Below are 20,574 nucleotides of genomic sequence, written 5' to 3' on the forward strand. Positions count from 1 at the left end.
GCTGAGTTTTTTCTCTCCATAAGGCATGCAGTATCAAATTCTATTAAAACAACCCTCTTCTAGCAGTTCATACTCGCATCTAATATCTCTTTTGTCATGGGGGCATGCATAAAATATTCCTGAATGAAAGGGAAAGTGCCAAACTAATGTTAAAGTCAACACATTAAAAATGAAACACACAAAATTACACGAAACTCTGGAGGAAATATTGATGGCGTGGAGACACAATGGCGTTAATCGAACTATGTGCTATAACATGTAAAACAGTAACATGAAATTAACATTTGAAAAGTAAACATCTTAATCATATTATTGTCCTATTCAGATTAAGGCAAATCATTTTATTACTGATGTCCACGTAAACATAGTCACTGTTAGCTTTCATCTTGAGTTTGTAAGCGCATGAACACGAAGACGAAAAATCAGCAGCAATCAACCAATCGTGCTTTAGAGACATGAAGTTTATATAGGTTATATAGTTAATAATGCATGCTATATAGGTATACGAAGAATGGGAAATCTAAGATCAGCGGTTTTCATTTTTGAAGCTTTATCTCCATAAAAATAAAGCTTTAAATTGCAGCTGTATATACAGTTGATGTCAGAATTATTAGCCCCCCTGAATTATTAGACCCCCTGTTTATTTTTCCCCAATTTCGGTTTAACGGAGAGAAGATTTCTTCAACACATTTATAAATATATTAGTTTTAATAACTCATTTAATAACTCATTTCAATAACTGATTTATTTTATCTTTGCCATGATGACAGTAACTAATATTTGATTAGATAATTTTCAATAAGACTTTCTCCAGAAGAAAAAATATTATCAGACATCCTATGAAAATTTCCTTGCCCTGTTAAACATAGTTTGAAAAATATTTAAAAAAAATAAAAATAAATAAAAAAGGGGGCTAATAATTCTGACTTCAACTGTACTTAAATGTATAATGTATATAAATTTACATTGTACATTTGTACAATTAAACTTGTTGGTTATTAAACAAAAATTATATCCGATGCATTATGAATAAAATAAGTATAAATCATCTAAAATATATTGTCAAAACAGTAAAATACATTATCAGTGGATGTTATCTTGAAAAAGGTTTCACTAAATACTAACCTTATCTAGCTAATCTGGCTACATGGTACAAACCCCAGAAGCCATTGGTATACATTTTGGTTTGCCTGTATGTGTTTTTTGACACTCAATGTTCATGCAGCCACTAACTTGCATTAATAAGGATCACCAAAGACGATAGTTTTAGCTAAAATCTTCTGAAATATAATACAATTAACCTACCTAGTCCCTATGTCAAGCCAGCTTCCATAATCTTTAACTAAGAAGAAGAAGTGCTGGTGAAAAAGATAAACGGTTAATAAAATTTCATTAAAAATGAGTTTTTTTGCACTGATAAAAGATTTACTCAGCATTTTGCTACAGTTTTCTCTAAACCAAACTTACCAATGCCATCAAGTCTGATATGACAAGTACGATGAGGAAAAGACTAGAAAATAAAATGCAGATTATATGTGAACATATGCAAAATAAGACCCTAAAACTATACAATACACAAATCAATATTGAGCTTATATTTAGTTCTATTTAGGGAAGTTTTCCATGTTGGACTTTAGTTTATTTGTTTTGCAAATACTTGACATATACAACCTGATATTTGCAATAATTCAAGGAAGTGAACATGAAGGCTTGAACTAAAACATCAAATGCTTTAAGAAGAAAAATAAAACATTTTTGTTTCCTGCTATGCTAATTCTGTAATTTAAAGTACCTTCGTGAGGAGAGCTGCGTTGACACTTGAATGCTTTCGAATGTGCACATCACAATTACAAATGGGATTAAAACCTGAAAGAGAATTTAACAGCATAAAATAAAACAGTAGCCCCAACAAAACTTTATGTTCAGTAAGTGCCATACCTTCCACATCAGCAGACCACCCATGATGAAAGGATTGAAGACGGTCAGAAAGCAATACACTGACGCTGGATCAAAACTTTGAGGGTAGATGAAGGCATTATTAAACTTGAATGTGATTCATACTGTAGTACTGTGTTAATTGCAAACAAGCAGTTTACCTGTTGATAGATGCAATATTTCCACAGCCGAAGAATGCAATTATTATGAAAAACACCTATTTATACTGTTAAGGGTTGTACACATTTTAAATATTTCAGCAAATCCAAAACACAAAAATCAAATAGTCTAAAGTAAAAGGATGCAAAAAAGTAAGATTTCCGAATGTCGTCCAATCTCAGCTGACGGACTTTGGTGATGTCGATATTTTCGGCAAAATCAATGCAGGAGAGCTGAAAAAAATAAGAAATTAAACCTTGTTAATGTCTGTTTCATACTAAGCATAATAATTACAAAGATAAGCGATAAAGATAGAGTACAAAAAATACTCTTAATGTTAAAAAACAGCAGAGTTCAGACCCACAACTATTACAATAACGTACAGTAGGACTTTCCAGTATGTGTCACTATTGTCTGCATATGTATATTATTAAAGATAGATGTTATTATGTTCCAGAGTATTTGAAAAAAGATACAAGTGTGTATATTTACCATGTTAGGTTAAATGCAGGCACATTTATGTTGCATTTCATATATGTCATAATTCTAATAGATTATGGATTTGTGTATTACCATTCCTAGCCAATAGGTTGTGTCCAGGTATGCATCAAGACGCAAGAGTAATTTTTTTCTCTTCTCTCAGTTTGTTATAGTTCGGGGATGGTACGCTTGCCATTTTATATCCTAGCAACTGTTTAAGTAAACTAGGAAGAACGTCGAAGTTTGACAGACTGGTGTAACGTCAGTACTCAGGCTGCTTAGTTTGTGGATGAACATCGTGTATGTGTATGCAATAAAAGTTCAAAAGTGGCTCGATATGTATACATCGTACTTGCCCTGAAACCTTTTTTTAGTGGGGAGATATAGAGGTATAGTGGGTCACTTTTACAAACTGGACCGATAGGTTTATTTGTAAACTAATTTCTAGAGGATCATGTGCTTATGATTGACCACGGCTGGACCCGCATTAGCTATCCATGTTTCTCCAATCAGACTATACCTTAGTCACTATAAATAACCATAGACTTTATACCACTTTTATATTCGTCGTGAAGAATCCCCCATTCCTTCCCTATTCCTCCTCCTCTTTTTTCCTAGATTGGGCGAAACAGCAGCCCAGTGGTTAGCACTGTTGCCTCACAGCAAGAACGTCGCCGACTTTAATCCTTACTAGGCGAGCCGTCATTTCTGTTCATAGTTTACATGTTCTCCCCGTGCTCCCGTGGGTTTCCAGCATATTCCAGCATATATAAAATTATCATTCGTCAGTGTGAACTAGGCATGGGCCGGAATAAGATTCTGATGGGATGATAATCTTGGATAAAAATATCACGGTTTTACGGTATTGTGATTACTGCTCTATAATATATTCTTTTTAAAATTAAAGGCAAAAAACTTAAAGTTTTTTCCACTTTGAACACAATATATTTTATCTTGAGAAACATTTAAAGTAGTTTGGAACAGTAAACATGTAAGGCTGAATAATTCAAATCAATCATTGACTTCTGCTGTCTTCATTTGTTTCATTACAATTTAAAAAAATCTTTTCTGCTGGAGATATTGTTGCCTTAAAACACACAAAAATCAAATCTTACATTTATCATAGCAACTGTATAACACAACTGCGGGATACCTTGAAAGCAATTACCATCCCATTCCTAGTGTGTAGGCAAATATATTTATTGTTGCAATAATTGTTATCAAGCTAGGATGTCAATAGGCATTTATTCATCCACGCAATGATTGCTTTTGGACTACAAAAAGGTTTTTTTTTTTTTTTTCAAAGCGATTGACCGACAACAATCACTATTAACAGACAATAAATTTCACAAACTAATATCTTTAGCCACACTTTTGAAGTTATTTCTCACAAGGAAGTGCCTAAATAATCCACTGTAGCAGGAAAGGACAGTGTTACCTCATTTCGATTTGAACTTCCTTGTCTGGACATGGCTTCCTGCTCAATGTGAATCCATGCAAGCATAAGCCACGACAGCATCAGAGGAAAAAGAGCCTCATGCCTTTACAGAACAAATACAAAACAGAAAATGGAATAAAATGTTTTAATGTAAAATATAATATGAAATGAGAGGAAATTGCCATTTAAAAAAAATAGTTAATCATTTATCACATTAATTATCATTTAACTAGAAAACGCATTACTAATAACTAGACTCAAACAGAATCTGCGCATGCAGAAATTCACAGATTTTGCAGATTTTTGGTCCATCGTTTAGTCCAGTGGTGGCCAACCCTGTTCCTGGAGAGTCACCTTCCGGCAGATTTCAGTTGCAACCCATATCAAACACACCTGCCTGTAATTATCACGTGGTGTTCAGGTCCTAATTAATTGGTTCAGGTGTATTTGATATGGGTAGCAACTAAAATCTGCAGGAAGGTGGCTCTCCAGGAACAGGGTTGGCCACCCCTGTTTTAGTCTATTAATTTACTTACTGTGTGTAAAAGTGTGTAAATTTATATTTATTCAGTTTTTAAATTAATTTCAGTAATATTATTGTCTATATAAAAATTTTAATTTGATTTATTTACAATAAAGTTTATTGTCACTTTTTATTTTGATGGTCCGTTCGTTGAATTTAAGTCACATTGCATCTCTACATGCCAACTAATATATATATACACACACACACACACACACACACACACACACACACACACACACACACACACACACATATATATATATATATATATATATATATATATATATATATATATATATATATATATATATATATATATATATATATATATACACATACATACATACATACACACACACACACATATATATATATATATATATATATATATATATATATATACATACACACACACACACACACACACATATAAATATATACATATATATATATATATATATATATATATATATATATATATATATATATATATATATATATATAATATCTGTTTTAATGCATTTTTGATTTCAGAATTTAGATCTAATAATTTAATTTAAAAAAGGGCCGTTGCGATCATTAGGAATTATTTCTTTATTATTTAAACGTTCTGTCTGCATCACTGAAACCAGTCAGAAGCTGAATTAAGACATTTGCAGCTTGACTGCTTACTGCAAGAACATGTGGTTTCATTTTAAAAATCCGTTTCCTTAAATTAAGCACCCACGAGAAAACAATTTGACTATAACAAACATGCTGAATTCCTGTTAGACATATAAGACTGCAAAAAAAAGGCGACACTTTGAAGATTTATTAATGATTTTTTTTACCCTGTACTCAGGAGAAGGTAGACACACGTCAATGACATCAGGATACTCAGAAGTCTGTGAAAGAGTCTGGTGGAACTCAACAATGGTATCAAAAAGGAGGAAACTGAAAAAAAAGTGTAAAAATAAGGGTTGAAACATGCACAGGATAGAAGAAAAGGAGAAGTGCAATTCTTTGGTTAAACTTGTGCATCACTTATTACCATTGGCTTATTTATATATGCCTCTGCATTAATTATTTAAGATTATAAGGAGGCACTTGTAAGAATTCAAATGATCAATGTAAGAGTTCACACTATTTACTCAACTTCATGTGCTTTCAATCAAGTGACTTAATTTCTTCATTAACAAAAGAAGATATTTTGGGGGTCTAAAATAACACTGAACCTCCTGAGACATTCCGTTAAATAGCTTCTTTTGTGTTCCACAGAAAAAAGATAGTTAAGCTAGTTTGCAACAACATGAGGGTGAGTAAATGCTCACAAAATGAGAATATTCAGGTGAACTAGCATATTAACACTTGAGCATCAGTTAAAAAATTTGTTTAAAAAACAGATTTTAGAGGACAAAAATGTCTGTTAAAAAGACATAAAAGTATTATATTTTTACACTTGAATTGACAGATTTCCTACTTTTTTCAGTCCTACAAATATTCTTTCATATTTTCATGTATTCACTCACATAAATATTATTGTGCATAGTGTAACATCCATTTTTGAAAGGAAATAAGGATGAAATATTAAAAGTTCAATTAAAATACACTTTAAAGGGCACAAATTAGCTTTTTGGAATAATACACTAAATTATTTACCCAAATTATATATCCATAAGGACGCACAATGGTTAAATTCAATTGCCTGCATCTGAAAGCTTGCAGAATACAGAGATAGGTAGCATAAATTCCAATGAAGATGTTACATTCTGTCCACTGAAATACTTTTAGAATAAAATATCTTTATCTTTAAATAACTTCCTATAACATCTCCCTGTATTCTGCTTTTTCGTGGCGATTCAGCTTAATAAAAAAATAAATAAAAAACTTGTGATAAAGCTACGACAAAGGCTGTTGCTGCCTCTGGACTAACTTAGGGATGCAACAACTAACTGATTTCACTATTAACCGCTAATTAATCATAAAGGCTTATCAATATTGTTTATTTGCAGCAGCTTTGTTCCATGCAGAAATGCAAAGTTATGCCAACTGTGCTCTAGTTTGAAGTTCCAAGCTTGTACACCAAGGCTAATACACACACACACACACACACACACACACACACACACACACACACACACACACACACACACACACACACACACACACACACTATGGACCCTATCATACACCTGACACAATGTTGCGCAAGGCGCGACGCAATTGTTGTTTGCTAGTTTCAGCTCGGAGCAAGAGTAGTTTTGATGTTTTGCACCATGCTGTTTAAATAGCAAATGCATTTGCATTCATATGGGTGCCCATAGGCGTTCTGGTCTAAAAAAGGAGGTGTGTTAAGGTGCATTGCTGGCACATTGCGATTTTGAGGAACTAGGCTGCTTAATAGACCAGCTGAGAGAAGGTCTAAAGTCCAGCACAGAGCACATTAGTTGTGCGCCTCGCTTAAACATTGCTTAAGACACACAGGGTGTACAGCAATACACAATTATCTTTACAAATGAAAAAGAATTAAAAGATGAAAACATTACAAAAATTATTATTTTCTAGCCTACATAAATATAAACTCCATACTTTCATGCCTTATTCACCTCTGGGGCTTTTTCAGTTTATTCAAAACAATTTGCTTTTGTATGATTATTATTATTATTAGTAGTAGTAGTAGTAGTAGTAGTAGTAGTAGTAGAAGTAGTAGTAGTAGTATTATTTATTATATGCATATTTATATTTGTTTTATTAAAAACAAGCTTAGATTTGCCCACCTGTCAGGTTTTAGACCATATGGGGCATAGCACGTGTATTTGAATATAACTCAGTTGTTTTACCGCACTTCGTTATTATTTTTCATTTATTCGTTTGCTGGATATTGGAACTGAATTTAGAAATAGTTTTGAAACAAATCTGTGCTTAACAAAATAAATTAATTATGTATAGGCTAATGGATGTCTGTGCATACAACACATTTCCCTATACACAAGAGTGAAAGTGAAAGTAAAGAATGAGGAGACTCATTCTCACGCTGTAGATACTCTGTTTCAACCCATTGGTGAAGCGCTCAGTTTTTCCACTTACAAAGTCCTGCAAGTAAATAGCAAATGCGCTATGGAGCGACACAAATGACTCTTAAAGGGAAAGGGAGATGAGACTCTCCTATTCTCAAAACACACCTATAACTCTTTAAGAGAATAAGCTCAACCCTGTTAGACCATGCGGCACGGCACAAAGCGGATTTTTCCATCCTTAAAATAGCAAAAATGGATTCGGACACACCCTTAATGCTTTTGCGCCCTGCACCTTGGACTTTGTGCCTGGATCGTCAAAAAAGAGCTCTATGGCTGAGGCTATGAATTAAGGTCTGTTCACATTTTGTGTCTTTTGCAAGCACAAGTTTGTTATTTCCAGTGGAGGGACTTGCATATTGGGAGTGACACTCTCACGCTTTCCAGGCACACCTTGTTGAAAGAACGTGGCGAGTGCACCGCGAGTCACGTGACAAGAATTGACCGATTAACCGCATATTTTGTATAGAATATACACATTTCTATTCCAAAGAGAAAAAAAATTACAAAAGGAAAAATACCAAAAAATTTTGTAATATAGTTGGTCAAATGTGCCTTTCAGACAGAGGTTCAACAGTCTTTGACTACATTTGTTCTCTTTAAAAGGGAAATGCTTAGCCAATATGTAGCTTAGATTTACATTAAACAAATACAACTCTTTTATTTATTCTTATATTTATTGATTTATTCATTCGTTGTTCTGTTATTTATTTTAGTGTAAAATTATTAGTTATGTAATGTTTAAAAGCCAAAAACTTTTTTTTACTTATTTTTAAGTCAAAATAGAAATGACTATTGTTTGTTTTTAATATTATTCTGTGCTGCATTAATTAGTTACCGAGTAGCAATAAATGACACTTTAAAATACTGTAAGAGTTTTTATGTGATTTTCTAAACTAGTTGTGTTTTGAAATTGATAAATGCAAAATAATTGTGATAATCAAAAATATTCCTCAGACTATAATCGTACAACCAAAATTTATAATCGTTGCATCCCTACTCAGAGAAGCTTTTGAACAAATACAGTGAGTCTACATGGAGCATCCAAAGTTTTGAAGTATCATGGGAAAGAAGATGACAAACCTAGTGTGCTCCAGCTAACTAGCTGGTTGAAGATCGGCAGGCCTTGCTTCAGCTGCAGACTAGAGTGGGTGCTGGTCAGAGTATAAGCACACAGCGCCACCTGCACCATCTAAACAGAAATGCACACAGGTCTATGCCCTTTTTTGCAAGGCAGTTGTTTCTCACAAATTCTACAGCTCCTTATTAGTTTAGTAATATCAGAATTGGGGTGACGAGGTGGTTTAGTGGTAAATACTGTCACTTCACAACTAGAAGGTCGCTGGTTCAAGTTCCAGCTGGGTCAGTTGGCATTTCTGTGTGGAGTTAGCATTTTCTCCCTATGTTTTCGTGGGTTTCCTCCGGGTGCTCCGGTTTTCCCCACAAGTCCAAAGACATGAGCTGTAGGTGAATTATATAAACTAAATTGGCCGTAGTGTATGTGTGTGAATGTGAGTGTATGGGTGTTTTCCAGTGCTGGGTTGCAGCTGGAAGGGCATCCACTGAGTAAAAAATATGCTGGATAAGGTGGCGATTCATTCCGCTGTGGCAACCCCTGATGGGACTGAGCCGAAGGAAAATAAATGAATGAATGAATGAATGAATGAATGAATAATAACAGACTTATAGATTTAAGCAGGGGTATTCACTGCAATAGTAATGAGTTCAATCATTCACGGAGTATTAAAATGGTCATCCACCAGATTTTCTGAACTGTATAAATTGGCATAAGACATAATTAGGGTAATTACGCACATAAATATTTATAAATAGCAGGGTTTGTTAACACCTATGTTTTTTACTAGAGGTGTAAGTCAGACAACTACAATACAACATATTTGCCAAAAAAACTAACTACCCTATTAAACTGGAAGCTTTTAGCTTTGCTAAAACAAGGCTAATCTTTGGCTGTCAGTGAAAATCTAATCTAGGCCAAAATAGACAGATTAGACAGTCTTTATATGTGTAGTCATTCATTTCTGTTTACTTGACGACTAGTCTAGTTTCTTAGACATATATAAGATTTTCACTGACAGCCCAAATCTAGCTGTGTTTTAGATAATCCAGGCTAATATCAGTATTAACACATTGTGGGCTTATTGTTTTATTGTGTAAAAAAATTACAATAATTCTGCCCTTAATGTCTCTGCCCAGCAAGAAGCATTTACAGTATTTCTTTAGTTAATCTGTTAGCTGTTAGTAAATCTGGCTCTAACTCTCTGCAACAAAATATCTGTGCTAATAATGTCATTGAAGTGAAAAAAAATGACCTGGAAAATGAAGAGCTGACGATCCCTTCGCATCAGAGGAGAGTCTCTCCATGAAGACCAGAGGAATGAGGACGAGTTAAAGAGGATCAACCCTCCAGCACTAATCCTATGGTAAAACACATTAAGTTATGTCTTCTTGGTGTCAGCAGCATCAGACAGAATCAATTTTTAAACAGTTTGGAATGATTGTGTAGGACAGGATTTGGGCTGAGTCATTAAAATAAAAGCAGAGTGCTCACACATAGTTTATGTTGGGTTCCCGTCCCACAACAGGCAACAGGGGAAACACAGCCAGTGAGAGACAACTCAGCGTCCAGCTCAGAGACTTGAACTACAGAGAATTCAAAAGAAAAATCAGCAAAAAAGCCAGCAACCTCTTGGTCACAAAGTGTTGTTTCTATGTGTGTTTTCAATATTAAATGTGTTTAAAAATGTTATCTACATTAAATTAGATTTACAAAATGTATTTTATATACATAGAAATCATGCAAACTCACTAAGGTCTTGAAAACATTTTGTGAAAACACACAAGTAAAATAATTGGCTTTTTTTTTTAAATGTTTCCAAATTTCCAAGTTTCTAAGTTTCCAAGTGATTTGTAACAGAGCAACGACATTTCCTATAATATCCTGTTTCTGGAGAAAGTTATTTCTTTTAGTTTGGTCGAATTCATTTATTTATCTTTTTATGTTAATACTGCTAAGGTCAATGTTTTAGCCCCCTCAAGAAGTTATTAGTTTTTCATTAGCTGCAGATCAAACCATTAAATTGCACTTTAAACTAAATAGTAAAATATTATCCATTGTCATCATGGCAAAGACAAAAGAAATGGCCTATATGCACAGCTATTATATCCACAGATAATAGACAGTTGCAGTTCATCCAGTACACTGCTGCCATGATTCTGACCAGAACCAAAAAATCAGAGCAGATCACACCTGCCCTCAGGACTTTACACTGTCTCCCAGTTACATTCATAATAGATTTTAAAGTATTATTACTTGTCTATAAATCACAAGATGGCCTAGGACCTCAATACATTACAGATATGTTCACTGAAGCCTAACAGATCCCTCAGATCATTAGGATTAAGTAAATTAGAAAATTCCAAGAGTTCAATCAAAGTAGGGTGAATCGGCCTTTAGCTACTGCACCACCCGCTGCTGGAATCAGCTTCCAGAAATCAGATGTGCTCCAACATGAGGCACTTTTAAATCAAGACTGAAAGCACATCTGTTTAGCTGTGCTTTTACTGAATTAGCACTGTGCTACGTCCGACAGATCGCACTATTGTCTTTTTTTTCTTTTTTCTTTTTTTATAACCCAGTTTTAAACCCATTTCAATCTGTTTTTATTCTTTTTTAATCATTTTCAATTGTTTAAATCGTTTTTATTTTCTTGTATCTTTTATTCTTGTTTATGTAAAGCACTTTGAATTACCATTGTGTAAGAAATGAGCTATATAAATAAATTTGCCTTGCCTTAAGCGTAAAAAGAGACGAAAGACCGTTTAAACACAGGCGCTGTCATTAGCAGCAGGCTAGGGCAGAAATTCCATTGAAAATATGAGCTCATTTCAAGTGTGCTATTTTCATTTGGAATCTGTTGCTGTCAACTCTCAAGATGAGATCTAATGAGATTTTACTATCAGTCAAGCAAGCTGAAAGGCTAAAAAAATAAAATCAAACAAACCCATCAGAGAGATAGCAAAACCATTAGACGTGCCCAAAACAACTGTTTGGAACATTAAAAAAAAAAAAGAATGCACCAGTGAGCTCAGCAACACCAAAAGACCTGAAAGACCATAGAAACAACTTTGGTGAACGACTGAAGAATCCTTTCCCTGGTGAAGAAAACACCCTTCACAATAGTTGGCCAGATCAAGAACGCTCTCCAGTAGGTAAGTGTATGTGTGTCAGAGTCAACAGTCAAGAGAAGACTTCACCAGAGTAAATACAGAGGTTTAACTACAAGATGTAAACCATTAGTGAGCCTCAAAAACAGGAAGGCCTGTTAGATTAGAGTTCTTAAAAAGCATTCACAGTCGGCGCAATAGCCTAGCGGTTAGCGCGTCCCATGTTTGAATCCCAGCTCAAGGACATTTCCCTATCCTACATGTGATCAAGTGATTTTTGTTATGAATATGCCTGATTTTAAACTACTGTCACATTAAAGCCTATGTGATTGGCATCATTGTGAAGTTTTATGTTAGCATAAGCTTTTTAGCTTTGATAGTTTTATTAAATTTTATTATATTAAATAGTTTTTTTTAAGTGTAAGTAATCATGTTCCAATGGTGTTTTTAAATCTAATCAGTAGCCATCAGCCCACTCACAGTCACACAAGCAACTGCTAATGGTGATTGTCTAGTGCCAAAGTATAAGACCTCTTTAAGTCAATCAGATTTTTTCTGTTAAAGGAACCAAATTGTGGAATGATTTACTTGTTAGCCTAAATTTAGTGGTGTTCTTTAAAAGTGGTAAAAAACAAAACAGCAGTGTTTGTACAAATAATCTACTATTAGTTTGTTTGATCATGCCGCCTTTGCTTTCGCCTTACAATAATTTTATGTAAAAATTATAATGTTGTGTATTTGTATCTATTTTATTTTCATTTTGTCTAGCCTCTCGTAGACAGGTGTTGATAATTAGCAAGTCTGCTACAACACAAACAAATGCATTTGGTTGTCCAGTGAAATTTGATGTCCGTATGAAATAAATAAATAATTAAATAATAATAAATAAAATTAGTGTTTGTGTGTGTCTTCTGTAAATCATGGCAGATTTGGATGTGAACCCTGTCCTATCGAAAAAGGTCTGATCGGGTCACCTTACCTTGGCTTTTGTATAGAAGCCAGAAACCACAGGCCATAGTGCCAACACCACAAGGCCCAAGGACAACATGGCCCGATAAAAAAAACTCATGACCTAAAAAAACAAACAAACCACCAAGGAATAAATGAAAAGTGTCATAGTTAACACCTCATATTATAAGAGAACTACATGCTTCTAACAATAAACTGCAAACATATAAACGGAAACAGTGTCTGTCATGTCCAGAACGCGACTAAATGGGCTTAAACACTGCTGAAAGTCTGAACTGAAAATTTGCTATCTGTCTGTTCTGTGTGTGCTAAAACACATTTGATTTTGCATGCTTGATTCTTTATGTGTCAGGAATGTGTGTTGCTTTTTGGTAGCAGGGTGTCTGTTTGGTTGTCACAGTGTTAGTGTTTCTCAGAAATCATTTGCTGTAAGCACTTACTAGTAACTCTATTCCAAATGCAACCAGTACAAAATATCCGAAGCATTTGGTGAGTGGTAATGACGGAATCGAGCGAACCAGACCAACAAGAGTTTTAAACCTGTGATGGAGAGAAAACACAAACAATTAAATATTTGTGATAACATTTGAATGTATTTTAAAAAAAGGTGAATTTTCGAAGCATTTTAATTTTGTTGGACCATTTCATCACAGTGGTTTTAAGACGTGTTTTTTTTTTTATCAGCATTGTTCATCTTGGATATTTAAGAAATTATATTAGATATTTAATTGTTCATGCTCAATATTCCTACATTGTGACTTTTGTAATATTTTTATTCTTAATTCAAGTTACACTTTAAAAAGTGCTTATAACATAAAGCCATTTAGTAAATCTCCATCTATAAACTGTATTTATCTTGCATATTATTTACAATATATGGACTCTTTATGATGTCTAAAAACCCTTAAAAAAGTTTTTTTTTAATATAGACATTTTTAATTAGACCAATACAGCTTTAGTCAATTCTTTAACTAAATTCTTTATGTAAACATTCAATTGTAAAATTTAAATAATTATTGGCCTAATATAGTTATTTTGAATAAAAATTAATAAAGTGGATTTCATGCTCATTCCTCTTTTTGGTGTCCTCTTGAAGTCTTTATCTTCCATTTCATACGGTATTAAATTATGCTGTGATGTCTACATTAACTTAGTTTAAACTTTCTGTGTTTCATATTTTATGGTTATATACAGTTGACATCACAATTATAAGCACTTTCTGTGAAATTAATAATTTTTACAAAGTTTCTTTTGTCATTGCCATAATGACAGTACATACTATTTTACTATTTATATATTGCGATATACAAGTATTCAGACTTTCTCCAGAAGAAACATTTTTTATAGGAAACACTGTGAAAATGTCCATGTTCTCTAAAGCAATACCTGGGAAATATAAAAAAATAAAGATTTCACAGGAGGGCTAATAATTTTCACGTCAACTGTATATATACTGTATGTATCTATGTATGTTTCTATGCATGTATCTATCTATCTATCTATTTATCTATCTATCCTCAACGGCCACTTTATTAGGTACACCTGTCCAACTGCTCATTAACCCAAATTTCTAACCAACCAATTACATTTCAGCAACTCAATGCCTTTAGGCATGTAGATGTGGTCAAGACGATCTGCTGCAGTACAAACAGAGAATAAGAATGGGGAAGAAAGGTGATTTAATTGACTTGGATTGTGGCATGGTTGTTAGTGCCAGACGGACTGGTCTGAGTATTTTAGAAACTGCTGATCTACTGGGATTTTCACGCACAACCATCTCTAGGATTTACAGAGAATGGCCCGAAAGAGAGAAAATGTTTAGTGAGCGACAGTTCTGTGTGCATAAATGCCTTGTTGATGCCAAAGGTCATAGCAGAATAGCCAGACTGGTTCAAGCTGATAGAAAGGCAGCAGTAACTCAAATAACCACTCGTTACAACGAGGTATGCAGAAGAGCATCTCTGAATACACAACATGTCAAACCTTGAGGCGGATGAGCTACAGCACCAAAAGACCACACGGGGTGGCACTCCTGTCAGTTAAAACAGGAAACTGGGCTTACATTTTGCCGACCAAAATTGGACAATAGAAGTTTGAAAAAACGTTGCCTGCTCTAATGAGTCTCCATTTCTGCTGTGACATTCGGATGGTAGGGTCAGAATTTGGCATCAACATCATAAAAAGCATGGATTCATCCTGCCATATCTCAACAGTTCAGGCTGGTTGTGTAATGGTGAGGGGGATATTTTCTTGCACACTTTGGGCCCATTAGTACAAATTGAGCATCATGTCAACGCCACAGCCTACCTGAGTATTGTTGCTGACCATGTCCATCCCTTTGTAACCACAGTGTAATCATCTTCTGATGGCCACTTCCAGCAGGACAACGTGGCATGTCATAAAGCGTGAATCATCTCAGACTGGTTTCTTGAACATGACAATGAGTTCACTGTACTCAAATGGCCTCCACAGTCACCATAGCTCAATCCAATAGAGCACTTTTGGAATGTGGTGGAATGGGAAGCTCGCATCATGTATGTGCAGCCAACAAATCTGCAGCAACTGCGTGATGCCATCATGTCAATATGGACCAAAATCTCTGAGAAATATTTACAGTACCTTGTTGAATCTATGCCACCAAGAATTAAAGCAGTTCTGAAGGCAAAAGGGGGTCCAACTGGGTACTATTAAGGTGTACCTTATATAGTGGCCAATGAGTGTACACATACACTACAGTTACTATGAGTTATTAAGAAATATTATTTATAATTCTTAATATTGGTATAAATAAATAACAATGATATTTTATTTTTATTTAGCTATATTTACAATACTTTTAATAAATTTTTGTGCACAAATTAACCACTTTGTTTACCATTTGACGTGAAATTGGCAAAAGCAGGTGAAAATCCCTATGCCCACTTAAAGTGACTTACTCTTTCAATACAGCATACCACACCGCCACAGGCATTAAACTGTAGATGTAGTACGACCAAGGACTGGACTGAACCAACAAGAACAAAGCCATCAGCAAACCAACGCACAGAAATCCCCATCCCAGAAGCCTTTCAGTCACCTTGAAACAAACACAGAATCAAACACTTATAGAAACAAACACAAACACAGGATGTGATATGTATATCGAAGTCTCACCTCTCTTTTAATAAACCACAAACTGTTTTATTAGTGGCAATGTTCATCAACTGCAATGACAACCTGCTGCTTATTAAACAACATTATTTCTTGCTTACCATGGACGTGTTAGTTGGAGGTTTGCGTAGGCTAGCATGAGTTTTCAGGATGTATAAAACCACATATGAGGTCCAACCAATAAAACCCAGGACCACACTGCTTCCAAGAAACAGACGATCATATGTGTGATAATATGACAAGCCCTCCATTGCCTGAGCGATCAGATCTTTACAATAGACAATCTAAAACCATATGATAAGACAAGATATTCAACAAGTGTTGTGATGGTAAATACTACTGATAAAAGAAAACATACTGTAACCTAACCAACACTCACTGCTTCGTCAAAACGTCCTTTTTGGATCAAATCTCTTGCCTGACGAATGAAATCCACTTGTTTAGAGTCAGTAAGGGGCCTGGAAATAAAAAATAAAAAAAGTAAATTATAATAAAAGAAAAATGATCACAAAGATATCTGACATTATTGACTTTATACCAGCAGGATCCAAATACTGCTTGGCCAATCAAATTCGAGGGTTGATTACTCAGCGTTTTTTACTCTTTCATTATTAATTCATTCATTCCTTCATTTTCTTTTTGGCTTAGACCCTTTATTAATTAGGGTTCGCCACAGCGGAATGAATCGCCAACTTATCCAGCATGTGTTATACGAAGCAGATGCCCTTCCATCTTCAACCCATCACTGGAAAACATCCATACATTCATTCATGCACATACATTACGGACCAATTACCAATTAGTTTAACCAATTCACCTATAGCGGATGTCTTTGGACTTGTATGGAAAACCCATTCGAACATGGACCCACTGAGTCATCGAGACACCCTTTCATTAACTTTCATTCATTGCTTTTCTTTCGGCTTGGTCTCATATTTATCAGGGGTCGCCACTAAGGAATCGCCCACATACTATTCCAGCATGGTTTTTACACAGCTGCAACCCAGTTCTAGGAAATCCATTTACATTCACACATGCACTCATACACTATGGCCAATTTTGTTTGTTCAATTCACCTATAACGCATGTCTTTGGACTGTGGGGGAAACCGGAGCATCTGGAGGAAACCTACGCCAACACCAGGAGAACATGCAAACTCCAGACAGTAATACCAACTGGGCCAGTCAGGACTTGAACCAGCGACCTTCTTGCTGTGAGGCAACATTGCTAACCACTGAGCCACAGTGCCACCCTTTTATTTTACTTATAAAAGTACATTTTCCATTATCGTTTCCCCAGTTGCACTGATAATGTTCCTTTATTATTTTTATTTGTAAATGATTTGTGAAAAGCAATAGTATTGATCACGTTGTCATTTCCTGAAAAGGGCGGATGTATAAAGGTGCTATTTGTTTTGCGATTTATATTATGAAATTTTCTAAAATCACTGATTTTTGCTTGTAGGAAAAAAAGACCTGCAATTCAATTTATTAATGCATTTAAAAGTAAGTATTGTGTTTGATATCTTTTTTTATAATGAAACAGGACCATTTTCTAATTCATTCACCTGTCATTGAATAATTTTGACCATTGCTGAATGGGTGTAGTTAATTTACATGTATTTTTAGCATTATATATTAACGAAATGAGCAATTTATAGAGCTTAATGCAGGGGTGCCCAAACGTTTTCTTATTAGGGGCCAAAAATAAAACTTGATTGAGGGCTGTGGGCTGAAGGTAAATATACCAAACTGTATTACATTAAATTTTCGATGAGTAACTTCTTAATTCATTTCCTACTATTTAAAAATAATTACAAAACATTGCTTTAAATTATTTCAACTAATGCTGTATATTTTAAAGTTTTTTAATGAAATTATTACAATAAAAACTTAAACAATCCCATTAACGACACAATGGAATTCAATGCTCAATACACTAAGCTGCATGTGCCTTTGATTTGCTCGCCGATATCTTGTCCTTCTATCTGTCGAGTGACAATATTTACATTTTAAAAAATTAGATTCATTTTCAAAACAAAAAAATTACAAGATAAACAAAAGGTTGCATTAAATTTGAAATGACTTTCTTTGTCAGAGATATAAAGTATATGCAGAAGTATGCGGAAGGACTATTAAGAGTTGACCCAGATTATTTCAGTGAACTTTATGCCGTTACAAAATCGGAGCGTTTAAGGTCTGTTTTCTTTAAAAATCAACAATGTCCTCTGCCTGATTGATATACAATATAAAGTTGGTCTCAGAATGTACAAGAAGCACTGCATTATATTACATTGTTCTGCATCATGTCTTTAAATTATTAACATTTATTTTACCCCAGTATATTCAATGGAGTTTCTGCGCCAGCCTGTTGATCCTGTCGGACCCTAGTTTGAGTATCTCTAGTTCTACTGTTATTTTTGTACAATATTATTATATTTTATATATATAATTTAAGCTATTGTTTATTTTAATCTATACTTTTATTTGAAGTTTTAGGAAAGGTTAACAGACCTTTATAAAATAAATTATAAATTAAATATACCCAAATATATACCTAAGAATTCAAGAAATGTCTGTTTGTTAAACTCTCCCTTAGCACTGACTTATACTCACTGGTATGGTGTGAACAAAAACGATATCGTTGTTTCTTTCTTCTGTGCCAATTTTACCTGTGGATTAAAAAAAAAAAAAAATAGCTAACTAATTTAAATAAACCAACCAGAATGAACTGAAATGTACTATACTTTACCCTGAACTGCTCCAAGATCTGAATAGCATTTGCATACATGCTCTCAGCCTTAAAGTGCTGGCTGTTATTCAGGTAACTCAGCGGTAAAACCCCCTGTAAAGCAACAAAAATACTTCAGAAGATTATATAAGCAATGTGTGCAAGTTCACAAAATGAATTGCAGATCTCAAATCTCTAAAATTAAGCTCACCACAGAGTTCAAAGGAAAGGGAATGCCTATAAGAGATGACATTAGTGGGGCAATATCAGCCTGCAACAGCATGAAAAGATCAGATCAGCAATATTTCATCCTTTATAGACATTTCATATGTAAATCAGAAAGAAAATCTCACCTGATTGACGTCCACTCTCCTGTAGCTCTCTAACCCCCATTCTGAAAGGCAAAGAATGTTAAAAGACAATCTATTTTGTTGGTTTATGGTGATTTAATGTCTGTTAATAGAGATGGGGGGGTATTAGTAAAACAAAAGATTTCACATTTATTCTAAAAACTATACATATTTAGAAGTACATATTTTAGATAGAGTGGCTACCCTCTGCTAAGACTGTATGTTTACATTTGTGCAGGTGTGTGTACTTAAGATATGGTAAATGCAGAGAACAAATTCTGAATATAGGTCAAACCACAGGTCAAACTTACCTTCCTACTAGTAATTATTTCTTAAATACTAGCACCCAATAAATAAATACATACGCATCTAATGGTAGTGGAATCTATTAGTATCTTATAAAATACTTATGTAATGGAATTAGTATCCAACTACTAGCATTTAATATACGCTATTTTGTACTTAATAAGTACTAGTATTTGAAAATATTTATTAGTATCTAAAATAAAAGTTCTGGTTTTTATTGAATAGCTACTAGTATTTATAAATATGAAGTATGAAAAAGGACACTGGCACCTTTTACAGTTTATATATTAAAATGGCTTGCCATAGTGTTAGGCCATTGAGTGGAATCTATTTTAATCTTTTAAATTAGTATCTAATGGAATTAGTATCCAACTACAAGCAATTATTAAAAACTTCAATGTATTTATTAAGTACAAGTATCAAATGATTAAGCAGTAGTATCTGATAATAGCCATTAGTACTCAAAAAAAAAAAGTTCTGCTATCTAATAAAGAGCAACTAGTATCTAAAATTATGTAGCATGAAAATGGACACAGGCACATTTTACAGTTTACATGTTAAAATGGCTTACCATAGTGTTAGGCCACTGAGGAGAGGGGTTTGGATGCAGACCTGGTGCATAGTAATCTGAGCCGCATCCAATGGTGTTTAATGTGCTCACCTAACCCCACCCCTAACCCTACCCCTAACCCTACCCAATCATTTCATTGAGTGCATTGTATCAAAGAGGCTGCATCCAGATACTATTGCCACTGACACACCATTCAACAAACCTTTTAAATAATTATCCTCATATTTCTGAGAGGTCTCCCATTGTGCCTTCTGAACCCCAGCGCCCCACACTACCAGCGGGGTCAGAGTCTCCGAGGGATGTCCTGCACCGTGAGATCCTATAAAACATAAGGTCATATGTCGTGTACAGATGTATTCACCTTTGTCATGCACACCATTATGCTTTGAGTGAATTATAGGAGTAACTTACAATAAACTGTTAACAATTGATGAAGCATTTCTTAAATCATTGTGTACATAATTCTTCTCACAGTAAATTATTTTCAGCAGACCGCAAAATCGTTAAAGAAACCTCTAAATAAATACACTTTTATACTAATCTCAGTACCAAGCAGTTTTCGTAATATCAGTCTTCATTATATGTACACTATATACGTATATCTTAAGCCACCTTATTATCTAAATTAGTTTTGTTTCAGTTCTTTTAGTGCAACCAATCATTTGAAATGCAATAGTCAAGGGAGGCAAAAGGTGGATAAGTTCTGCTGATTTGAACTTGAA

General features: G+C 34.3%; 1 protein-coding gene across 3 annotated transcripts in view; it reads right to left on the bottom strand.

Annotated features, from left to right (window-relative positions):
• The window catches only part of pign (phosphatidylinositol glycan anchor biosynthesis, class N), a 36,668-nt gene that overhangs the window by 9,251 nt on the left and 6,843 nt on the right, over nt 1-20,574 (bottom strand). For 2 of the 3 annotated variants that reach the window (XM_073940420.1, NM_001310080.1), the window contains exons 8-28: nt 20,055-20,171; nt 18,979-19,019; nt 18,837-18,896; nt 18,647-18,739; nt 18,511-18,566; nt 16,275-16,353; nt 15,997-16,179; nt 15,682-15,821; nt 13,186-13,285; nt 12,756-12,848; nt 10,161-10,252; nt 9,922-10,027; nt 8,675-8,783; nt 5,369-5,471; nt 4,013-4,115; nt 2,241-2,327; nt 2,097-2,152; nt 1,939-2,014; nt 1,793-1,866; nt 1,468-1,510; nt 1,306-1,358 (exon numbers count right to left, since the gene is read on the bottom strand). In XM_073940420.1, coding sequence (XP_073796521.1) covers nt 1,306-1,358; nt 1,468-1,510; nt 1,793-1,866; nt 1,939-2,014; nt 2,097-2,152; nt 2,241-2,327; nt 4,013-4,115; nt 5,369-5,471; nt 8,675-8,783; nt 9,922-10,027; nt 10,161-10,252; nt 12,756-12,848; nt 13,186-13,285; nt 15,682-15,821; nt 15,997-16,179; nt 16,275-16,353; nt 18,511-18,566; nt 18,647-18,739; nt 18,837-18,896; nt 18,979-19,019; nt 20,055-20,171 — 1,864 coding nt within the window. Of the gene's footprint in view, nt 1-1,305; nt 1,359-1,467; nt 1,511-1,792; nt 1,867-1,938; nt 2,015-2,096; nt 2,153-2,240; nt 2,328-4,012; nt 4,116-5,368; nt 5,472-8,674; nt 8,784-9,921; nt 10,028-10,160; nt 10,253-12,755; nt 12,849-13,185; nt 13,286-15,681; nt 15,822-15,996; nt 16,180-16,274; nt 16,354-18,510; nt 18,567-18,646; nt 18,759-18,836; nt 18,897-18,978; nt 19,020-20,054; nt 20,172-20,574 lie in introns of those variants that run through there. The other variant, XM_073940421.1, reaches the window with a different exon arrangement.

The sequence above is a fragment of the Danio rerio genome, chromosome 24, assembly GCF_049306965.1.
Source record: "Danio rerio strain Tuebingen ecotype United States chromosome 24, GRCz12tu, whole genome shotgun sequence".
NCBI lineage: Eukaryota > Metazoa > Chordata > Actinopteri > Cypriniformes > Danionidae > Danio > Danio rerio.